At 39.1% G+C, this 22,792-nt stretch overlaps 1 protein-coding gene across 1 annotated transcript in view; it reads right to left on the bottom strand.

Moving 5' to 3' along the window:
• The window catches only part of pla1a (phospholipase A1 member A), a 48,862-nt gene that overhangs the window by 18,115 nt on the left and 7,955 nt on the right, over nt 1-22,792 (bottom strand). The window contains exons 2-6 of the mRNA XM_028800761.2: nt 19,755-19,968; nt 15,031-15,208; nt 14,576-14,684; nt 8,922-9,023; nt 2,277-2,351 (exon numbers count right to left, since the gene is read on the bottom strand). Of these exons, the coding sequence (XP_028656594.1) occupies nt 2,277-2,351; nt 8,922-9,023; nt 14,576-14,684; nt 15,031-15,208; nt 19,755-19,968 (678 nt within the window). The remainder of the gene's footprint in view (nt 1-2,276; nt 2,352-8,921; nt 9,024-14,575; nt 14,685-15,030; nt 15,209-19,754; nt 19,969-22,792) is intronic.

Genomic DNA, 22,792 nt, shown 5'->3' with positions numbered 1-22,792 from the left:
CATGAAGCAGCAGTGTTAAACAACAACAACAACATTTTTTATATAGAATGTTTCAATACAAATGATGTAGCTCAAAGTACAAAGATGAAGAAAGAAAAAAGAAAAATATAAAAATTAGATTAGGTAAGACTAAGTAACAAAGAATAAAGTAAGGTCCAATGGCCAGGATGACAGAAAAAAACAAAATAAAAACTCCAGAGGGCTGGAGAAAAAAAAACAAAATCTGTAGGGGTTCCAAGGCCACAAGACCACCCAGCCCTCATGCCACTCAGCCTAAAGCCTACACAGAAAGAAAACAGGAATACACACACAATCAATTTTATCATTTGAAGTCACCCAGAGGTTTGTGCAGTTATAAAGTCAGGAACTAGGACTTCAACAAACTGGATATTCAGTGTCTGATTTAGGATTGTTTTTATACAGTTCAATTTTCAGGTTTTGCTTACATCTTGTAGAATTGTCAAAACAGATATTTGAAAAAGATTTGTTTCCAAAACATCATTTTCAGTTGTACCTGAAGACATTACCTTTCTATCATATTTCACGCTACATGCAGTTTTTTGTGTACAAAACATCTAAACTCAGGTCTTTTATGGAAGGTTTTGTTATTTCTTTGCATGTTCTCAGCGAGTCTATTTTGTCCACAAGCTTACAAGAGTTGGGTTTATTTTGTAAAAGCAAATCTAGGGCAAGCCTTCTGAAAATTGACATTAATCCTTCTGTTCTGATTAAACTCCTCAAACACATTATTTCCTGTCAGTTGGCCTTCTGTTGAGTACTTTGTATTTGTTGTCCTTGGCTTCATCTGATGCATTTGACAACATTAACCACAACATCTCTTGGACAGCTTCAATGATATTATCGAAGTGATATTATCCTGTGACTTCTGCATGTGTTTTGAAATTTACATCTGCATAATGTTTGAGTCTGTCAAAGTGAAGGCACTTTCTTACAGCCTGATATTATCCTGAACGCTCTATTAGTGGTCTGCTGCTCTTTACGGTCTACTTTGACAGGTGCCTGGAGAGCCATGCCATACTATATTTTAAAAATGATCTCAGAATCTACATACCTAATAACATTGTTAAAGCTGCAATGTCAGGAAACATTCTATAACTTCACAGCAATGAAAAGAAGCTGTTTCTTATTCAATTAAAACCATAACTGACTTATTCTCTATGAACTGTGGATCCATTCTCCTGTTTCCTCATATGTCAGCCGTTTTGAATTATACAGGACAGCAGACTGAATCTAACATTAATATTCTGTCTTTTGATTGCAGTCTTTTTCTCGTTAGACCATCATTGCATACACATGCATAATTATACAGTCTTCAGCAGACAATATCTTTGCAAAATAATTAAATAATCTTCCATATTTGAAAGAATGTGAGCAATTATATGTCTGAATTGTTTTCAGTTATTACTTTCTAGTTGTCTACAGAATCTCCTTCATAAATTAAATGCTTATGCAATTTTGCAATATATGTGTAATCTCAAGATGTGGATCAATACTTTTTCTTGGAAAATGGACATATTCAGTTTGTTTTAATGCTTTTTTCACATTGGGACCCCTGTACCAATTAGCTGAATTATAAAACACAAGAGCAGGCTAGTAAATTTTTTAAATGTATAAAATATGGTTCACTTTAGAATTTAGTTTCATGTGGCAAATTACTATATACTGTACCATGACTGTGAAGAAACAGCTTCAACTTGAAAAATACCAGCCTTATCCTTTAATCCATTTTAGGATATCAGGAGTCCAGAGCCCACCAGAGCAGCACCAAGCACAAGACAGCAACTAATAAGTCCTCTCAGTGCTTTCTCATGCACACTTCCATACTCCTATATGGCCAGTTTAGAACCACCAATCAACTTCACATGCATTTTTGATGACATGGAAGGAAAATGCAGACATGGAGTGAACATTCAGACCTCACACAGACAACACCCAAGTGCAGGATTCAAACCAAGGACTCTGAAACTGTAAGCCATTAATGCTATCCACTATACAACTCCGGTTCATGCCAATATGTGAAAACTATGCAGATATTCTTGCACTATCATATGCTTTCCACATATATTCTGCTTATTTAAGACATAATTAGCTTACATTAAAGCAGCCACTGCTGTAGAGATTATTTTGGAGAATAATACATCAAAATAAAGTGTGAGCCAATTGAGTGCTCCACAAATTTTGGATCTGTATGTACAGTATGCACTCTGACAGGTGGTGCATCCCTCCCTTCCCAACAGTCTTTCAGTAAAACTTACAAGAACAGCCAGGCTGGTCTTTCCCTCCATTAAGGTAGTAATCAACATGTCCTACTGGTAAATTTATACCAAAGCCTGTTGGAAATAAAAACAGAAAAAAGACAGAAGTTGTTTATTTCTTTATTTATTACTGGACTCTTATCACTGCACTGTACACATGGAAATACAATACAGAAAATTTTTTAAAAGGCACCATCTGTACATAAATAAATACCTTAATACATTTTCAAACATAACATTCTAGCAGATCTTAACTGTGATATGTAGGTACACTGTAATGCAATGTAAAATAAAATTAATGTCGTTCGATAGAAAAAACAAAGGAAAACCACTATCCCAATATCAACAGTGCAAGATTTTATCAAACTGAACTGAGTGCAACTGCTAGAATTCCAGCTGCAAAAAGTATAACCTTTGCTATTTATGTCACTTCATTAATCAACAAATTTTGTCCATCCATGTATTTTATAAAGTGCTTTTGATCATGGGTCAATCTGTTATTTAGCACCCTTTAATAAACAAATCAATTATGCTACTTTTGAAGCTTTTACTAAGCCTTTCCAAGCCACAGTGTACATCAGGTCAGTGCAGACAGTAAACTACATTCTCCACAAGATGAGACGTCCTGAAGTGAGTGCCAACCTCTCATCATAAAATAACAAAATCTAGCACCCAAGGAGTGGCCGGTCCAATCAGGAAAATACTAGGGTGTACCCCATAGGCAACGCACAGGGCTCTTGCCTGACCCTTGTGGGAAGTGAGCAAGGGCTACGTTTAAAGAAATTAGTCCTGAAGCAGCAGAAGAAAGTGTGGAAAGAGAAAGAGAAGAGTTGAAGGTAAGAGTCGAAACACTAAATGTTGGGACAATGACTGGAAAAGGAAGAGAGTTGGCAGATTTGACAGACAGGAGGACGGTGGAAGTGATGTGTGTGCAGGAAACTAGATGGCAGAGGGATGAGGCAAGTGCATTGGGAGGAGGCTGTAAATTATGCAACAGTGTAGCAAATTAGCAAAGGAGAAATGGTTGTAGATGAAGCAGCATCAAATGAACTTAAGGACAGACTTCTTAGTGTGAATGGAAGGAGTGATATGGCAATGAGTGTCAAGGTAAGCCTTAATGACACTATAGTTAAGGTCATTTGTACATACAGTATGCTCCTCAAGTGGGCTGAGGAAAAAGGGAAAGAGTCTTTCTGAGCACAAATGGATGAAGAGCTAAGGGCAGCACATGAGGAAAAAGGTGCCTGTCTGTAGGGATTTAAATAGGAATGTCTGAAAAAGTAGAGAGATGGTAGCAGGGGTGCTTGGAGGATGGCGAGTAGGGGAAAGATTTTAATTGAAAGAAATTAAGAATTACAAGGTCATACATGGGGAAATGTGACAGTGTAGAGTAAGGTGGTAGTGATTTACTAGGAGATCAGTGTCAGGAAGAGAATAAGACCAGAGCAAAAAAGTGCCAAGGATAAAGAAATGGATATTAAAAGAGTAAACACTTAGGAACAGGTTTAGGGAGGAGGTTTTAAATGAAGTATAGTCATCTGAGATTGTGGAGAAATGGTGGGAGAAGAATAGCAAAAATGTACTGATAACAGGTGAACAGGTATTAAGTAGGATGACTAGAAGAAGACCACCTGGAGATGAAGAGATGTGGTGGTAGAACAGTGAGGTTCAGGATGTGATAAAGTCTAAGAAAGAGGCAAAACAAGCATGGTACCAATCAAGGGAGGAAGGAAGAAGATTCAGAAATGTAGAGGCAAAATATAGTGAAGCCAAGAGAGTAGTGGCTTTGGATGAAGTGTAGGAAAATCTGGAGACACAAGATGAAAAGAGAACAATTTTTAGAATACCGAAGGGTAGGGACAGATTTTAGTCATATAAATTGAATGAAAGATAAGCAAAGTATGGCTTTGAATAGGCATGACAGGATGAAAAACAGATGAAAGGAGTACTTTGAAAAGATGTAGAAAGAAGAAAATCCAAAGGTAGTAAATGGGGACAGAGTCCTAGGTGAAGCGCTAGTACCAAGAATAAGGAGGAAAAAAGGAAAGAATGCACTGAAAAGAAAGAAGAATGAAAAGACAACAGGACTGGAAGAAATAGCCATGGAAGTCTGGAAGACGTATTATAGGTTGAATGGCATAAAATACCAGTGGAGTGGAGCATGATACTCAGTGTAATTGTACTCATTTATAAGGATAAGGTTGTTATCCAGGATTACAGAGACTATAGAGGTATAAAGTTGATATTTCACAGGATAAAAATTTGGAAAAGAAATACAGAGAGAAGGCTTAGGGAAGAGAGCACCATGGGTGAAGAGCAATTTGGTTTTGTGTCAAACAGAGGAACAACTGATGCATCTTTGCACTGTGACGACTCATGCAGGAGCGTCATGAGGAATAGAAACGCTTGGTTTTAATTAATTTAGACAATTCTTATGATAAGGTGCCACGTGAAAAGGTCTGGAGGTGCATGATGGAAAAAGGAGTACCATAGAAGTATGTGAAGATTCTCCAGGATATGCATAAGGAGTGACGACTTGAGTTAGAAGCAATGTCGGGGTAATAGTCAAGACTTCAGCTAGAGTAGATCTGCCCCAGAGACGTTCTTTAATGTCGTTCTGCTTTGATCTGGTAATGAATGTGTTGAGTCATGGGATAAAAGATCAATCCTCTAGGGGAAGCTTTTTGCTGAAGACATTGTGCTGTGTTAGCATCTGAAAGGAGGTAGTGAAGAGGAAGTTGGAAGAATGAAAAAGGAGTTTAGAAGGTTGAAAGTTGAAGATAAATAGGAAGAAGACAGAATACAGTATATAGGGTTTAATGATGATCAGGGTTCAAAAATTAGCTTGCAGGGTCAATTATTGAAAAGAGTACATAAGTTTAAATATACAGGATCAGTGGTAGTCAAAGATGAAGAATGGGATGCACCAAGTGCAATGTGGATGTAACAATTGGAAAATGGTCTCAGGACTGGTATTCAAGAATCAAGGTGGATGTTAAAGGTAAGGTTTTTAAGGCAGTCAAAAGACAGATAATGATGTATGGAGCTGAGTCAATGGTTTTAAAGGAGAAGTTCATTGTGGCAGTAATGAAAATGATAAGATAGAAAAGACAGAATAAGAAATGAGACAGAGGTAAAACAAGAGAAGGACAGATATCTACGAAAAACAGGAAAATAAGAAGAAGTGGTATTGATATATGATGATGACACACAATGAATATGAACACTGCAAAAAATGAAATCTTAACAAGCCAGACAATCTTGAAAAGAAATAATAGATCTTGTTTTTTTATTTTAAGAATAACTGACTTGAGTAGATTTGTATGTGTAAGATATATAATCTCATTTTTAGAAAATTTAACAAGTTAAACTTTCTCACTATATTGGCAGATAATTTTGCTTGATTCTAATACCTTTTTCTTGTTTTTTATTTATTTTTTCACACTGATTTTTTGCAGTGAAGGCAAAAGAGTGATAGTAACAGAAGTACAAGGGAAGAGAAACTGTGGGAGGCCAAAGTGGAAGTGGGTGGATAGAGTAAAGGAAGACTTAGAAGAGAAAGGTAGAGGTGCAGGACCAAAGGATGTGGAGACTTATCAACCCTACAAAAAAGATGAAGATAAAGAAGAACAAGAACTGGTCCTAAAATGAAAGTACATAGTATTGAAAATTATTTTCAGAACCAATCTGCCACCCATGAGGTTACTAGCTATATCTGAATAAAACTCATTAATATAAATTGGGGAAAGTAACAGTCCCAATGAAGGTCCCTAAAAGAAACTTTAGACTTCATCATCTTATTTTTACTTTAAGCTTCATATATATTAGCTAGCTTGTAATCCATTTACATGTGTTGCTCCTGACAACTATGATTTCTACATTTTTTTCTAGCTCTTTAAATTTTTTAAGTTCACTCTGTCAAATGAACATTTTTGTTTAAACCATGTAGATTACTGTAACAATTTTAAATAGTTTGGCTGACAGAATACACACTTTCATAACAAAGTAAAAAATGATTTAGAATACTGATTTTACAGAAGTCTTTTGGCTGTGTCTAATATCATTTTATAAAGGAAAGACAATGCTTTGGGGGATTGTCTATAGTTATTTTCCTCCCTTTCTGCAGATTTGACTTCAGCTTTCCAGTCATAAAGTATTTCCAAATTCCAAGTGAGAGCTGTTCAAGGCTGATTATTCATCTTTCATTTCTTTTAAAACACTACTGTTGTAAGTTTATTGGCATTCATACTTTCTTCTTTCATGTCCTGCTGAAAGTGCTACTCAGTCATGATTCTGGCACCATCTTGTGGTTGAATGTTTAATTTATAGCCAGACTTGCTCTATAATTTTACCCTTATCATGAAACAGACGAGATTAAGCTATTAAGCAAACAATTGAACAAAAATCTAATCTGATTGTTTAAACTCAGATAAGGATGATCATAATTAAATACCACATATGAAAATGCCCTGTTTCTGATCTCAAAAATACAGTCGTGGCCAAAATTTTTGAGAATGACATAAGTATTGGCTTTCACAAAGTTTACTGTTTCAGTGTTTTTAGATCTTTTTGTCAGATGTTTCTATGGTATACTGAAGTATAATTACAAGCATTTCCTAAGTTTCAAAGGATTTCATTGACAATTATATTACATTTATGCGAATAGTCAATATTTGCAGTGTTGACCCTTCTTTTTCAAGACCTCTGCAATTTGCACTGGCATGCTGCCAATGAACTTCTGGGTCAAATCCTGACTGATGGCAGCTCATTCTTGCATAATCAATGCTTGGAGTTTATCAGAATTTGCGGGGGTTTTTTTTTGTCCATCTGCCTCTTGAGGATTGATCACAAGTTCTCAATGGGATTATAGTCTGGGGAGTTTCCTGGCCTTGAACCCAAAATGTTGATGTTTTGTTCCACGAGCCACTTTATTATCACTTTCGCCTTATGCCGGAAAAGGCATTGTTCGTCACCAAACTGTTCTTGGATGGTTGGGAGAAGTTGCTCTCAGAGGATGTTTTGGTACCATTCTTTATTCATGGCTGTGTTCTTAGGCAAAATTGTGAGTGAGCCCACTTCCTTGGCTGTGAAGTAACCCTACACAGTAATCATCTTGGGATGCTTTACTGTTGGCATGACACAGGACTGATGGCAGTGCTCACTTTTTCTTCTCCGGACAATCTTTTTTCTGAATGCCCCCAAACAATCAGAAAGGGGATTCATCAGAGAAAATTACTTTACCCCAGTCCTCAGCAGTCCAACCCCTGTACCTTTTGCAGAATATCAGTCTGCCCCTGATGTTTTTCTTGGAGAGAAGTGGCTTCTTTGCTGCCATTCTTGACAACAGGCCATCCTCCAAAAGTCTTCACCTCACTCTGTATGCAGATGCACTCACATCTGCCTGCTGCCATTCCTGAGGAAGCTCTGTACTGGTGGTGCCCTGATTCCACAGCTGAATCAACTTTAGGAGACGGTCCTGGTGTTTGCTGGACTTTCTTGGATGCCCTGAAGCCTTCTTCACAACAGCAGTAAAAATGTTTTTTTGGGATTAATTTCATTTTCATGGCAAAGAGGGACTTTGCAATTAATTGCATTTCATCTGATCACTCTTCATAACATTCTGAAGTATATGCAAATTGCCTTAATAAAAACTGAAGCAGCAAACTTTGTGGAAATTAGCATTTGTGCCATTCTCAAAACTTTTGGCCACGACTGTACAATTTGGTTTTATTTATGTGAAAAAAATCTGAATCTGGTCACAGTGTGGTAGAGAAAATGTGGCTTTAATGGACTTGAATGAATAGATCCATCCATCCATCCATTATCCAACCCGCTATATCCTAACAAAGGATCACGGGGGTCTGCTGGAGCCAATCCCAGCCAACACAGAGTGCAAGGCAGGAAACAAACCCCGGGCAGGGTGCCAGCCCACCGCAGGACACACACACTCCCACACCCACACACCAAGCACACACTAGGGACAATTTAGGATCACCAATGCACCTAACCTGCATGTCTTTGGACTGTGGGAGGAAACTGGAGTACCCGGAGGAAACCCACGCAGACACGGGGAGAACATGCAAACTCCATGCAGGGAGGTGAATGAATAGATACTGTTTAAAATACATTGCTAGGCGTGAAAGTGCCTGCTCTCTGTTAAAATAAACTATTGAAAAACAAATTAAATCCAATGTGCTAAGCTTTGCATCAATGATACATTGAATAGTTGTTCTTTGATATCCGATAACTATTTCTGAAACTGGTGGGTCTACATCACTCAGTACTCTATAGTTGTTAAGAAAAGTTAGCTAATACAAAGCAATTTCAAAATTTATTTTCATTTTTAACAATGGGAGAATCTTTAAGTAAAATATAGATTTTAATTTAATGCTGATTATCTCTTTGTTCACCACTTTAAAATGGCTTATGCATTATTACTAACACTATAAAGAACAAAGCTGTTATTTGTTAATTGTGCAGGTATTTTTTTAATTTTTGCTTCTGTGGCAGGATACAGTCATCACAGTACTGGACACACCTTTATAGAGTTCACTCATTCTAACATTCTTATTTTCAGTCATTCCCTTTGTCAAGCAAGTCAACATATGAATAATCTTAGCGGAAAGAGTGTACAGGTGACTTTACCATCTGTATCTGAATGAAGAGCATCAACAAAGACAGCATTACTGGGGTTGAGCCCGTCATACAAGATCACACTTTGAAAGCGAGGATGTGCTGGATCCAAACCTAAATGGGGGAGAAAAATAAATAAATTAGTTTGAATTGAAGCAATGCCTGGAGTACATTGTGACTGTACCAGTCTAATAAAGCCATCCATCAACTTGTTATCAAAATTTAGACACACAATTAGCAGCACTTTATTGGGAACATCTACTTGTAAATGAAAGGATGCACTTTGATATTGGCAGTATAATACTGTATAATGCATGAAGACAAGGTCAAGAGATTTAGTTGTTGTTCATCCAAACATTAGAATGGACAAGATACGACATCTGAGATACTTTTATTATGATATGACTTGTTGATACCATTTCAGAAATGGCTGCTCCCCTGGGATTTTTGAAGCACTTCGGTCTCTAGTATTTATAGTGGATGGTGAAATTTAAAATATAAATCTATTAAACACTAGTACTATGGGAGAAAACATCTTGTTAATGAAAGGAGTCAGAGGAGAATGGCTAGACTTTCTTAAGTTAACTGAAAGGCTGCAAATACTTCTTATAAAAACTGGTATACAGAAGGGTTTCCCTGAGTACTATAGGACAGACTGACATCAACCATTTTTGCTTAAAAAGCCAGGGCCAGACACTCTTAATGCCAGGTAAAAAATCACAGTTTCCATGATGGTGTACCTTGTTGGAATGCAATATCAGACCTTTGTGTGATGACGATCAATCCCAGACCAAGTAACAGTTGTCTCTTGGAAGCACCAGTTGGAAATCCAAGTTCAACCAAAGGCCCATAACTCAAGGATGAGCAACATTGACGGACTGAACTCTTCACCAATTGTCAACCAAAAGGATAGGCTTATGTGCAACAAAGAAACCAATGGCAAGTCCTCCTTTAAAAACCCAAATTGTCTCATCAAGCTTACCATGCTCAACCTGGCTGTAACTTCTGCTGTATAGCAGAGACCCCATTGCTTATAGAGCATAGTTGTAATAGAGGTTGAAGCAGCCCCTTTACTCTGAAGGGTTCCTGTTCTTCACTGGAAGGTTTAAAGACTTATCTGTATTGGAGTTGGACAAGGTGGCCATTAGTCCAAACCTTGCTGAGGAACAGCATATGCACAAGCAGAGAGAGACCATATATGTCAAAGCCACAAGTTTGCATTGCTGTCAACAAGACTGATCACTAGCCATCCCAGCATGCATAACTTTGCTTGCAACAAAAGGACTGACATGATGTGTTTGAACTTATAAGAGGAACTGCAGTACCTCCCATAACCAGAAGGTATGATCAAAGGCCAAGAAGGAGACAAGCTCTTAAACAAGCAAAGAAAGCACATTGAAAATCATTCCATGTGTCTGGAGAATTTGACCAGGAAAGGAACAAACCTTTACTTACACCAGAACCTTAAGTACAACTGCTTTGATTCCGAGAACTATTAATTGTAACACAATAGTTAGGACAAAGCCAGCTAATGTATTATGGCATTGGTGTAATTGTAACTAAAAGGTAACAGCCTAGTAAATGATAACTTCAAGCTGTTAAGTTTCTTCCTCAATTCAGTAAGAAGTGATAAGCAGAAACTCACACCCACACACATAGAAACTGTGTTGGGGGTAATGCAAGCCAGTGTAGACCGGTTGTGAGCAAATGATTACCAGAGTGCAGGCAACAGAACCTTACTAACTTAAGAACTTATCCATTTTTACCATATGAACTGAAAGTTCAGCATTCATAAGTTATGTGACTTTTTAATAGGAGAAAACTAAGCTTACATAATTTTATGTTTTTTATTGTTCTTTTGTCTATATATACAGTATCTAAATTACAAATAATGCATATCTATATAAATAAATTCACATAAATATCCATCTTCTGTTATCCTTTTGGTATAAATAAATTGTATTGTTTTGTTTATTTCAACAAGCATGTCTGGGTTGATTGTGAAAGTAAGTCTATCACCACATTTGGATCACAACAGACAAAGTGAAAGTGATTAAAGTTGACTTTCACTGATTTGTGAACTTTGTTCATGAATTGTATAGATCTCTCCAATTTTCCATTCCAGAACGTGAAACAGAGATGCCACCCGTGACCTACATTAATTTGGCATCCCCTTTTAGTATTGTACAGTACAGTACTGCAATTGTACTAATTAATACCAGCATTGGTGAAGGTAAAACTAATGATTAATTAACTGAGTGATTAACCCTTCTCTTTTCCTACAGTGCGCAAAGCATCAGACCTATAGCAGCAGAAGATGATACCAGGTTCCATTCCATGGGGATTTAAAATATACTAATGACCCCCACATGCAACTCATTGCTTTGCAGGCATTGTGGTGTAGTGTTTTTTGTTCTTTATTTCGCCTTATACAATTTCTTGTATTAGGAATTTGTTAGTTTTCGCATACCCCTTGGGGTCTGAGCGCAGGGTCAGCCATTGTACAGCGCCCCTGGAGCAATTGAAGGTTAAGGGCCTTGCTCAAGGGCCCAGCAGAGTAGGATCTCTTTTGGCAGTGATGGGGATTCGAACCGGCAACCTTCCTGTGCTCCAAATAGAAGACCAAAAGAAATGTAGCCAATTGTATTGTAAATGTTGTAAGTTGTCTTGGATAAAAGCATCAACCAAAATAAGTAAATGTAATTGGTTTTGCACATATCCTGCAAGCCACTTTTAAGGGAAAACGGATGATTGCTTTTCAGGTGGAGTTCTTTTTTTCATTGAAGTTGAGTTACATGATAATTAACATGTTTTTTTCCCCTTCAATGAATAATCCTTTTTGCTTAATTATGTTTCAACTACAAGGAGTTCATTGTATATATTTACTTCCATTGCTAAATATCTTGTATTTGAAGGTCCAATGACAACTGTGAGAAGCAGCCCGGACACAGACAGATGGACACCATTTTAAAGTCCACCACACGTTTATTTCCCATATTTACAAGGTCCATAAGTGCACAACCCCAGTGCCTCCAGCACCAATCTCCCCAAAGTCCAGGCCTCTCTTCCAGTGCCTGCTTCCTTCAGGCCACCTCCACTCTCCTTCACTCAGAACCTTGTCCACTCCTCGCCTGACTCCAGGTGCTTTCCCGACACTTCTCTGCGGACACTCCCCTGTGTGGCGGAAGTGCCGGCTGTGCTCCCGGAAGCCCTCCGGGTGTCCCCAGTCTTCTTCCCCCCAGCACTTCCTGGTGTGGCGGAAGTGCTGGGGGCCCGGGTCCTTCAGGCAGGGGGACGCCCCCTGGCGGTGGACACGGGCCCATACAGGGTTGGGCTTCCAAGCCCTGTACCCGTGGCTCCCAATACAACCAGGGCGGACGCCCCCTCGCGGTCTGGAGGAGGATTGAGCCCTCCTCCTGTCTTCCTGGGCATCCTGGCTGGGTGCCACCCCTAGCCGTGTGCCACACAACACTGACTTTTAATGTATGTGACACGGAATTTCATCAAGAACATCATCTAGCAGTCCAGTTAAAACTAAAAACATTTTTTGATAGGTGCGTTAAAAGTAAGAAAATAACTACAAAATTTGACACTGGTGACAGGGAAAAGCAGCAGCCAAAAGGACCATTCTGGGAACAAAGCTGTAAACCTGTGGTCTAAATAAAAATCCAACCAACCATTTCCTTAACAAATCCATTCATCCATTTTCTTAATCCATTTGTTACAAGTCATGACTGTATGTAGCAAGAGCCAGTTAGCAACAGCATCTCATACATGGCAGTAACTAACTGTGGATGGTACAGCAGTCCATGTTTGCATCTTTAAACACATAACCAATCTCTGTCACACTGGGCCACTTTAGAGCCTCCATCAACCTAACATGCATGCCTTATTGATGCAGTAGGAAGACCAGAGTCTCTAGAGAAAAGCCCATGCAGACCTGAAGAGAATATGGAACTGTGCCCACCAACTTATATACCACATGGTGCCCTCTAATAAGTGTCACAATGGCACATAGGTTAACCACAGAGATCTGTTTTTCAAAATGCCAGACTGAGTGCTGTCTGTGTGGTATTTGCATGTTCTCATTTTGCATGCGTAGGTTTTTTCCTTGGTACTCTCATTTTTTTCGCCGGCACGGTGGCACAGTGGTAGCGCTGCTGCCTCGCAGTTAGGAGACCCGGGTTCGCTTCCCGGGTCCACCCTGCGTGGAGTTTGCATGTTCTCCCCGTGTCTGCGTGGGTTTCCTCCGGGCGCTCCGGTTTCCTCCCACAGTCCAAAGACATGCAGGTTAGGTGGATTGGTGATTCTAAATTGGCCCTAGTGTGTGCTTGGTGTGTGTTTGTGTGTGTCCTGCGGTGGGTTGGCACCCTGCCCGGGATTGGTTCCCTGCCTTGTGCCCTGTGTTGGCTGGGATTGGCTTCAGCAGACCCCCGTGACCCTGTGTTCGGATTCAACGGGTTGGAAAATGGATGGATGGACACTCTAATTTTCAAGGGATGATCCCTGCTTTACATTTGATGCTGTAGGGACTGCCCTTACCCACATGCTCTAAAGGAATGCTCCACTCAAAAATAACCCCATGTGCTTTGCAGTGACAACATGGAAAAAATGTTAATCTCATATTTTTATGCAGAGCAAGAGAAGAATGTTTATGACATAACAGAACAGCAATGGTGACCAGTTCTCTCCAACGACAAACAATATGAAAAGGGCTACGGGAAAAAGTTTATAACTTCTTCCATAATTTTTGTTGCGTAATCCATGTGTCCATTACAATAGGAATGGTCAAAATGTTCAAAATGTGTGTTTGTTTTGTTAAATTAATATTCAGTTACTTCCTCAGCATTGAATGTCAACATGAAATACGTCATTCCCACAATACTGTACATTTGAACTGAAGTTCCACCCCTCTACCTTATTCATTGGTCAAGCATCCTGACTTCAGTTCACTACAAAGCACACAGGGAAAGTAACATTTTAAAAAATATACTTTAAGATGCTGTACATATTTGTTCAGTCTGTACTTAATCAGTCTGCTGATTCTGCATTTACGATTGGCAGTAACTTGAGAAAATTGTTTTATTCTGTATTTCTTGTGGAGAATGTGTCTGTCTGGTTGAGACACTTTTTTCTCTGCTACAGATGTCACTCGCTTTGAATGGCCTATTCATTCCAGGGTTTGGACGTGACAGGCTTTCTAACATGATGAGAATAATGGGAGTTATCATCTATAGTTCTGTGATGCTGATGCTTACTTGTTCATGACTCATTGAGATAAGCGTCATACTGTTTGTGGGATTAGCTGGTACTGGGCCCAGTCAGGCAGGAAACAAAGCTTCACCACATGCTAACCTCATAGATCACATGTTAATGGTGGCTGGGCTGTTCCATTTATACCCTTTCCAGCAGAGAGAATAATAGAAAGGCAGACAGACAGACAGACAGCAGGACCAAGAAATGCCTGTATACGACGCCATTCCCACAAGCCACAGTCCCCCTAATCTCAACTCCAACCAACTAATTTAGATCCCAGACTGTTTGGTAACAATATTTGTATTGGTAATTTGCCAATTCTCTTCCTGTTCTTCTGAACTCACCCATTACAATTCAGTGTTGCAGCAAACAAAAAATATTACAAGTGACAAACAAAGAATATAGCCTACCGGTTATTCGCCCAAATCTTCCTTTATGCAAACTACCAACAAAGCCAGCTATGTGTGCTCCAAGGCTGACTCCGATTAAGTGAAAGGACTTCTCTGTGCTTCCAAGTTTCTAAAAGAAATAAAAAAGCTCAGGACCGGTGATCATTCTTAGTGAAGAACACTTCAGATCTTCTTATTTACTTCTTACAATCACCCATCTTTTAAATTTCATCTTCATTATATGTTATGTTAATTAACACTTAATGTTTGTTTTATAAAATATCTATAAAAGGCAACATATTAAAAAGAGAATGACTCCCTTATAACACACATTACATGAAAAGTAATACAAAAACAAAGGAACCACAATCTAATACACAAGCGGTCTTTAAGGAAATACATTGTAAATGTAAATGATAATTTTTGCAGTATATGTGAGCAAGATGGGTATGCACCATTATAAAATGTAAACTTACAATGAGCTTACTGATCATACTTGAAATACTCCATGAAAGCTCAAGGGAGTTCTGAACTGCATTTGCATATAAAAAAGATGCTGCTGGAAGCCAGTCCACAACCAAGACATTTACATCAGCTCTCTCCAGAATTGCAGTCACCATTTTCTTAATCCAGAAAGGAGTATGACCTTGCAAACTTACAAAAAAAGAATATTAAAAAAAGAAAAACTGAACAGTTCTTAATTTCAGACTCCAGACCAAGATAAGAAGACCAAATGGAAACAAAAGAAATTGCCTGTAGCCTGTGATGTAAAAAAATCTACTTCTACCTCGCCTTATACTTATTTAAATCAGGTTAGAAATGAAACAAAAAATTTGTAGTAGCCTGAGGCAGTACAATGATGAAAATGCTTCTGATTCTGGCAAATGTACAGTACTAGTCTCTTCATACAAATATTAATTTAAATTAACATAACCATCATAAAACAGTGGACCGTCTGGTGGCACCCAAAAACTCCAGGAGAGCTGTTCTCCAGAACTATGACTTCTATTTAATCTTGCAGGGGTCCAAACTAGAGCAACTCCAGAGGAATACTGTCACCTAGTGCACTGGGGGAACATCTGTTACCCAGTCTCCCAGGCAGTCTCCCATTGTTAATCTGTTATGTCTGCTTCAAATATGAGGCCAAGGAGAGCATTCATCCTGGAAACTTTCACTCATCCAATCATGTTGTCCTCTCCAAGGTGGCCTCTTATCAAGTACAGTGAGCAGTAGACATCTTGGCAGGTACGCCTGTCCATCCATGTTGTCCCTCTGTTATGATGGCATCTCAGCTAGGATGCCAGTCCTTCTTTGACATCTATCACTATACAGCATATTTGTATACTGTGATGGACGACAGGGGTGGGCTGACATCCTGGCTGGAATAAACTCCTGTACCCTTAGCTGGCAGGGAGGCCAGTGTAGTGGACATGGGGAGATGGCCTTCCAAGAGTTCATGATCCCCCGACTGCTGGGTGGCAGTATTCCTGGGCCAGTATGCCCATTCATGTGCCGGTGAGGCATGCTGTAAGTTAAAATCCCATTGAGCAGCCCTGCAGGTGCTGTAGGTGCTGACAGGGGGAGCCACAGGGGAATTTGTGATTTTGTCTCTAATGGTTTATCAGATGCTGATACCACAGATAACCTTTCGGTTCTGCAAACAACTGAACTCCACCATTTACCAAATTCTGTTATTTATTATTTAGCAATTCAAATGATTATTATTTTGTATTAGCTCTATCAATAATTATATGTACAGTGGAACCTCGGGTCACGAGTAGTAAACAAAATCAGGATTCTTTTTATCTGCTTTTACTGTTTCACAGTTTTCAAATAAATGACTAATATAGGCCCTGTTGGAGATACATTTTCCATATACAGTGGAACCTCGGGTCACGACCGTAATTCGTTCCAAAACTCTGCTCGTAACCCGATTTGGTCGTGACCCAAAGTAATTTCCCCCATAGGATTGTATGTAAATACAATTAATCCGTTCCAGAACGTACGAACTGTATGTAAATCCATCCATTATCCAACTCGCTGAATCTGAACACAGGGTCACGGGGGTCTGCTGGAGCCAATCCCAGCCAACACTGGGCACAAGGCAGGAACCAATCCCGGGCAGGGTGCCAACCCACCGCAGGACACACACAAACACACCAAGCACACACTAGGGCCAATTGAGAATCGCCAATCCACCTAACCAGCATGTCTTTGGACTGTGGGAGGAAACCCACGCAGACACGGGGAGAACATGCAAACTCCATGCAGGGAGGACCCGGGAAGCGAACCCAGGTCCCCAGGTCTCCCAACTACGAGGCAGCAGTGCTACCCACTGCGCCACCGTGCTGCCCTCTGTATGTAAATATATATTTTTTAAAGATTTTTAATCACAAATATAGTTAATTATACCATAGAATGCACAGCATAATAGTAAACTAAATGTAAAAACATTGAATAACACTGAGAAAACCTTGAACAACAGAGAAAACTAACATTGCAGGAGTTTGCGCTATAGCGCTACGAACCACTCACTAAAAACACTTTTTTTAATGAGTTTTAAGCACAGGGAAAAAAATGTACATTTGAAAAATCCGTAATTTAATAAACAACCAAGAAAAGTAACATTGCAACAATGCACACTATGAACCGATCGCTGTAAACAGAAGTGAAGTGGAGGTTAAAATCCAATAGAAAAAAGTCTTCATTAAATACAACGAGGTTAAAACAATGCTCAAATCAGTCTCTTTAAAAACAAGCCTGGTGCATTCTTTAACCTTATGCAGCCAGCCCTCTCTCTCACTCACTCGCTCGCTCTCTCTCTCTCTCGCGCACGCGTGCGTGTGTGTATGTGTCTCTCTCGTATGTGTGTGTCTGTCTCTCTCTCTCTATCTCTCGTTCGCTTGCTCTCTCTCTCGCGCTAACTCCCTCTCTCTCACTCACTCACTCGCTCTCTCTCTCTCTCTCTCTCTCTCGTGCGTGTGTCTGTCTCTCTCTCTCTATCTCTCGCTCGCTCGCTCTCTCTCTCTCTCTCGCGCGCTCTCTCCCTCTCTCTCGCTCGCTGCACAGGGAATGCACAGGGAGAGACTGAACATGTGCGGAAATCATCGGTGCGCACAAACCGAAAGGGAAACTGGCTTGTTCGTATACCAAGTGTGTGGTCATGAATAGATGCAAAAGTTTGGCAAACTTTTTGGTCGTAACCCGATTTGTACGTGTTCAGAGACATTCGTGAACCGAGGTTCCACTGTATGTATTTAAAGTTGTTATTAAATTAAGTTACTTTTTAATACTCTTTTGTTATTTGTCTGCTATTAAAATAGTTGTTATATTGTAAAATATATTCTGCCTCACATTTTTAAGTGCTGCTTGAGGTAACAAATCTTTTTTTCAGTTTGATATCAACATTCTCATTTTATAGATGTACATATATTTAGACAACTAAGATATTACTGAAACAAAAAATGAACTTAAATTCTGTATTCCTTGGTTCAAAACTCCCAAAACGAAGTTTCAAATGTTTTTAGAGACCAAGAAATAGCTGCCAAAAATTAAAAACAAAAGCCTGATCATGACATTATGCTTACATACTGTATACAGATGACTATCTTTAAATCCATTAGGATGGTTTGCACACTTGTACAAACAATAAATTCTGTATAATATTACTTGTAACGAGCAGCACAGTGGCTCAGTGGTAGTGCTGTTGCTTTGAAATAAGAAGGCCTGGGTGCTCCCTGTGTGGAGATTTCATTTTGTCCAGGAGTTTACAGGTGCTCCTGTTTATTCCCACAGACCAAAGACATACAGGTTAAGTGAACTGGTGTTGCTGAATTGGCCGTAATTTGTGTGTGTGTGTGTGTGTGTGGGTGTTCATCCGGTGACGGACTGATGTCCTGTATTGCTTCTGCCTCCTGCCCTATGATTGCTGGGATGTGCTCCAGCTGACCCATGACCCTGACCTGGATAAGCAGGTTATGAAAATGGATGGGTGGATGGATAGATGGATTACCGGTAGCTCTTTAGATCCTTACCTGACAACCTGCTTTTCCATGTGTAACTGTGCACTCATTTGTACCTTTAACCAGCTAATGACTGTTTACCCTGTTGACTCTATGCAAACTTTTGATCCCCACCTAATGACTCCTCTCTCCATTGACTTTGATCAACACTTGTCTGACAGGTCTCTGGTCTGTGTTAATGATTACTCTACAGGTCTTTTTATTGACTCCTCTCTGCTTAATGACTTTGTGTCTCTCCTAACATACTTTCATAAAGACTCAACTGATGCCTCTGTGACTATTTTGATTCCTTTCTGTCTGTCTGACAACTCTTAACTGCCTGTTGATTCCCATCTGATGTCCCTGCTTTACAACATGTGTGCATTTCTATATTACATTTGAAACTTATAAACAAGACCTTTAACAATGAATAGGTACAGAGTGTATTAGTTTGACAAATTTAGAGTTAGATCTGACATAAAAACAATCACAAATGAAGCCCTGGCTCAGATATGGTGCACCTACCAAAGCCAGAAAAATAAAAGGCATCTCTGTCCAAGAGTATCTCATCAAAGTACAGTAGGTCAGATATGAGGGAACTAATAGCTCTCATAGCCTGTGACTTCTTCAGGAATAAGAGTGGCTTCACCCTCTGAGATTCAGCTCAATCACCCACTCGGTCAGGGATAGCGTGGCACCTTCTTAACTACTACTACATTTTTGCTATGTTATGACTGGATCATGAATTTGACTAAAACTGTATCACTGATATGATGTGTGCATATGCACTTACACACACTTGCATGCCAAAGAAAATGAACAAGCAGGTCCTCTTTGGAAAACTCTGGAAATTGTACCTACACTTGCACTTTCTCAATCACTTATAAAAGAAACAACTTAGATGAAGATTAGGACATTGTGAACCATCAAAATGAAGAAGAATGACAATAAAGAGAGGAACTGGACTATCTTATTAAATATAAATTAATATTTTCTAAATGTATTACAAAAAATAATTACATATTGAGGTGTACATTGACTTTTAGAAAACAGGCAAACTGAGTAATTTATCTTTGCAAAATGTTTAATGAAATGAAGAATCGGTCTGCAAATAAAGAACTGATAATAAAAATCAACAGGTAGAGCACATTCCTGGATCCAGTGTGTTTTACAGTATTAAGAACAGATGGTGTCCTTACCTGTAGCCATGGATTATGACTTTTGTGTCCAAAGAAGCATTGAATACAGTAGCGAGCAAGTCACTTGTTGCATTTTCACTGAAAGCTGTGGAGCAGCTCCTGTTGTTTGGAGTGAACAAGTGATACTGGATGGATAGTGGGACCCCTTTAAGGTACTCCTTAATTGAAGCTGCCTGAAATTCACTGCAACTGGATAGCTGACCATCATTACCTTCTGTAAAAACACATTTTCTTGGTTAATTTCATGAGACAAAAGTTCACAGAAGCCTTCACATCCCATAAAGAATATGCGGCAAGATTATTCAGTTTAACTTGATTTTAATTCCTTACATGCCCACATATGTAATTACTCATAAACCATTCAAGCAACTATATTTGAAATTGACTAATTGAATGTTAAAAGTAGTTATCTATGAGAACAAACAAGACACATTCACCAAAATATATCACAATATCGCCATTTGACTTCTTTTGGTATTATCTGGATTCTTTCCTTGATAGTGCCTTCCTCTCTTCTTGCTTTTTTTTACTTTTAATTAAGCTATCCATAGCTACATATTTGAAATAATACAAGTAGAAGCAATGTATAGAAATAGTTTGTTTATTTATTACACAAATGGACAAATGATTGTGTATCTGTTATATCTGAATATTACATCAGATTTTTTATTTGTGTATATATTAAATTCCTTGGGATTAACCCTGAGCATTTATCATTCTCAGAATTCTATGTAAAAATGGTTAACTCTGAGTATCACTGGGGTAAAGCTATTTTGATTAGATTTAAAGTGTCAAGCCCGAAAACAACCCGGGACAGTATTCTGTCGAAACCTTGTAGATGAAATAACATCATACTGCAAAAATATTTTTTTCCAAGCACTAAGCCCCTATAGGGTAAGTTATCAATATTTATGAGTGTGGCAGAGCCTTCAACCAAAGCGCACAAAGGTGTGTAAACAGTAGTTTTGTTAATGTTTTGGTGTTAACATGTTAATGTTACAAATAATAATATTTCTTCTTGTTGAAAAATACATTTTTGGCTTGTTTTTCCAGGGATAAACATAACACTAAGGAGGTTAAGTATGGAAGAAGGAACTTGATGAACAAATGAGCAGAAAAGCAATACAAAACCCTAATTGCTCAACTAGGTCTATCCACCACTGGTTTTGTATTCCAGTCTTCCAAATATAGTGTGTGTAAATCATGTGCCTTTTTTATTAGCAGCACCAAAGCATACTACCTTCACGTCTAATGTCAATCTCTTTTTTAACTCTTCTCACCTCCTGTTAATATAGCTTTAAGCCAAAAGCTCCTCCAAACTCAATCAACTTTCTAAGATTAGGCAGATGTAAACTCCCAGCTAGGACCATATATTGCCAAGCTATGTAATACTTCAGGGGAAGGAGTATCCTTTCTGTTACTAAAAGTTAAAAAACATTTTTCACAAGTGACTACTGCCACATTTTGGGGGTACATTTTCTTATTATGACTGTGAAAACATAATATCCTAACTTCTTCATGCCCTTCCTTCCTGTTTGTAACAACTTGCAAATTGTGCTGAACTGCACATAACTCTGGGTAATATTCTTAAAGGGTTAGGCTCATTAACTGTATTACATACAATTCAACTACAAATTCATACAGATAGTCATTTAAAAACACTTATACCTGGACAAAAATCCAATTTCTCATTTTCTATTGCATATACAGATTTACATGTTTTGTGTGTGTTTGCAAATTTTTCACTAATTTTTAGCATAACGGTCTTTTGAATTAACTATTTCTTTGGTTCATCCGATACTACTACTCATTCCTAAGGGGCAGTGCCATGGTTTTAGAATCCATCCATACTCTTCCGCTTATCCGAGATCGGGTCGCGGGGGCAGCAGCTTGAGCAGAGATGCCCAGATTTCTCTCTCCCTGGCCACTTCTTCTAGCTCTTCCGGGGGAATCCTGAGGAGTTCCCAGGCCAGCCGAGAGACATAGTCCCTCCAGCATGTCCTGGGTCTTCCCCGGGGCCTCCTCCCGGTTAGACGTGCCCGGAACACCTCACCAGGGAGGCGTCCAGGAGGCATCCTGATCAGATGCCCGAGCCACCTCATCTGACTCCGCTCGATGTGGGGGAGCAGCAGCTCTACTCTGAGCCGCTCCCGGATGACTGAGCTTTTCACCCTATCTTTAAGGGAAAGCCCAGACACCCTGTGGAGGAAACTCATGTCAGCCGCTTGTATTCGCGATCTCGTTCTTTCGGTCACTACCCATAGCTTATGACCATAGGTGAGGGTAGGAACATAGATCGACTGGTAAATTGAGAGCTTTGCCTTACGGCTCAGCTCCTTTTTTACCACGACAGACTGATGCACAGCCTGCATCACTGCGGACGCCGCACCGATCTGCCTGTCGATTTCACGCTCCATTCTTCCCTCACTCGTGAACAAGACCCCGAGAATGGTTTGAGAATGTTTTGATAAACTGTTCCAGTTAAAATGATGAACATTGTATAATTTAAGTTTCCATAAATATAAAAAATATTTACATTATCTGAAGCCTTACATGCATGTGTGTGGAAAACATGTAAAGAAGCTGATAAGACATTTAGGGTGTACTCACACTAGGCACATTTATTCCATACCGTGTGCAAGCGCGACTGTCCCACCTCCCTAAGTTGATAACCTCCCAACAAGGAGGTAGTTTAGTAATTTAGAAATTGTATTACTTCTTAATTGGAAAAGGCTAACAACTTGCCGGGATGAGATAAAATTTTTCCTAGAGCGCTGAAGAAGGTCAGTGAGTACATATATAAAACCTTGTGTTTAATTTTGAAAAGTCACTGCACAAATTCCTAAGGATGGGAGCTAGTAAAAATGATCCCATTACTCTATTTAAAATGGGTGATCATACTGACTCACAGGTAATATCAGGTGGTGCATATGATATTATTACTCTTGCATTTTAGAAAGATTTTAATAAGGACCAACATGGCAGGTTACTGATCAAAGAAAACAAAATAAAGAGTGAGTTACAGTGAATGGAACTTT

The sequence above is a fragment of the Erpetoichthys calabaricus genome, chromosome 4 (genome assembly GCF_900747795.2).
Source record: "Erpetoichthys calabaricus chromosome 4, fErpCal1.3, whole genome shotgun sequence".
In the NCBI taxonomy this organism is placed as follows: Eukaryota; Metazoa; Chordata; class Cladistia; order Polypteriformes; family Polypteridae; genus Erpetoichthys; species Erpetoichthys calabaricus.
The sequence above is the reverse complement of the archived record's forward strand: the minus strand, read 5'-3'. Positions and strand labels throughout refer to the sequence as shown.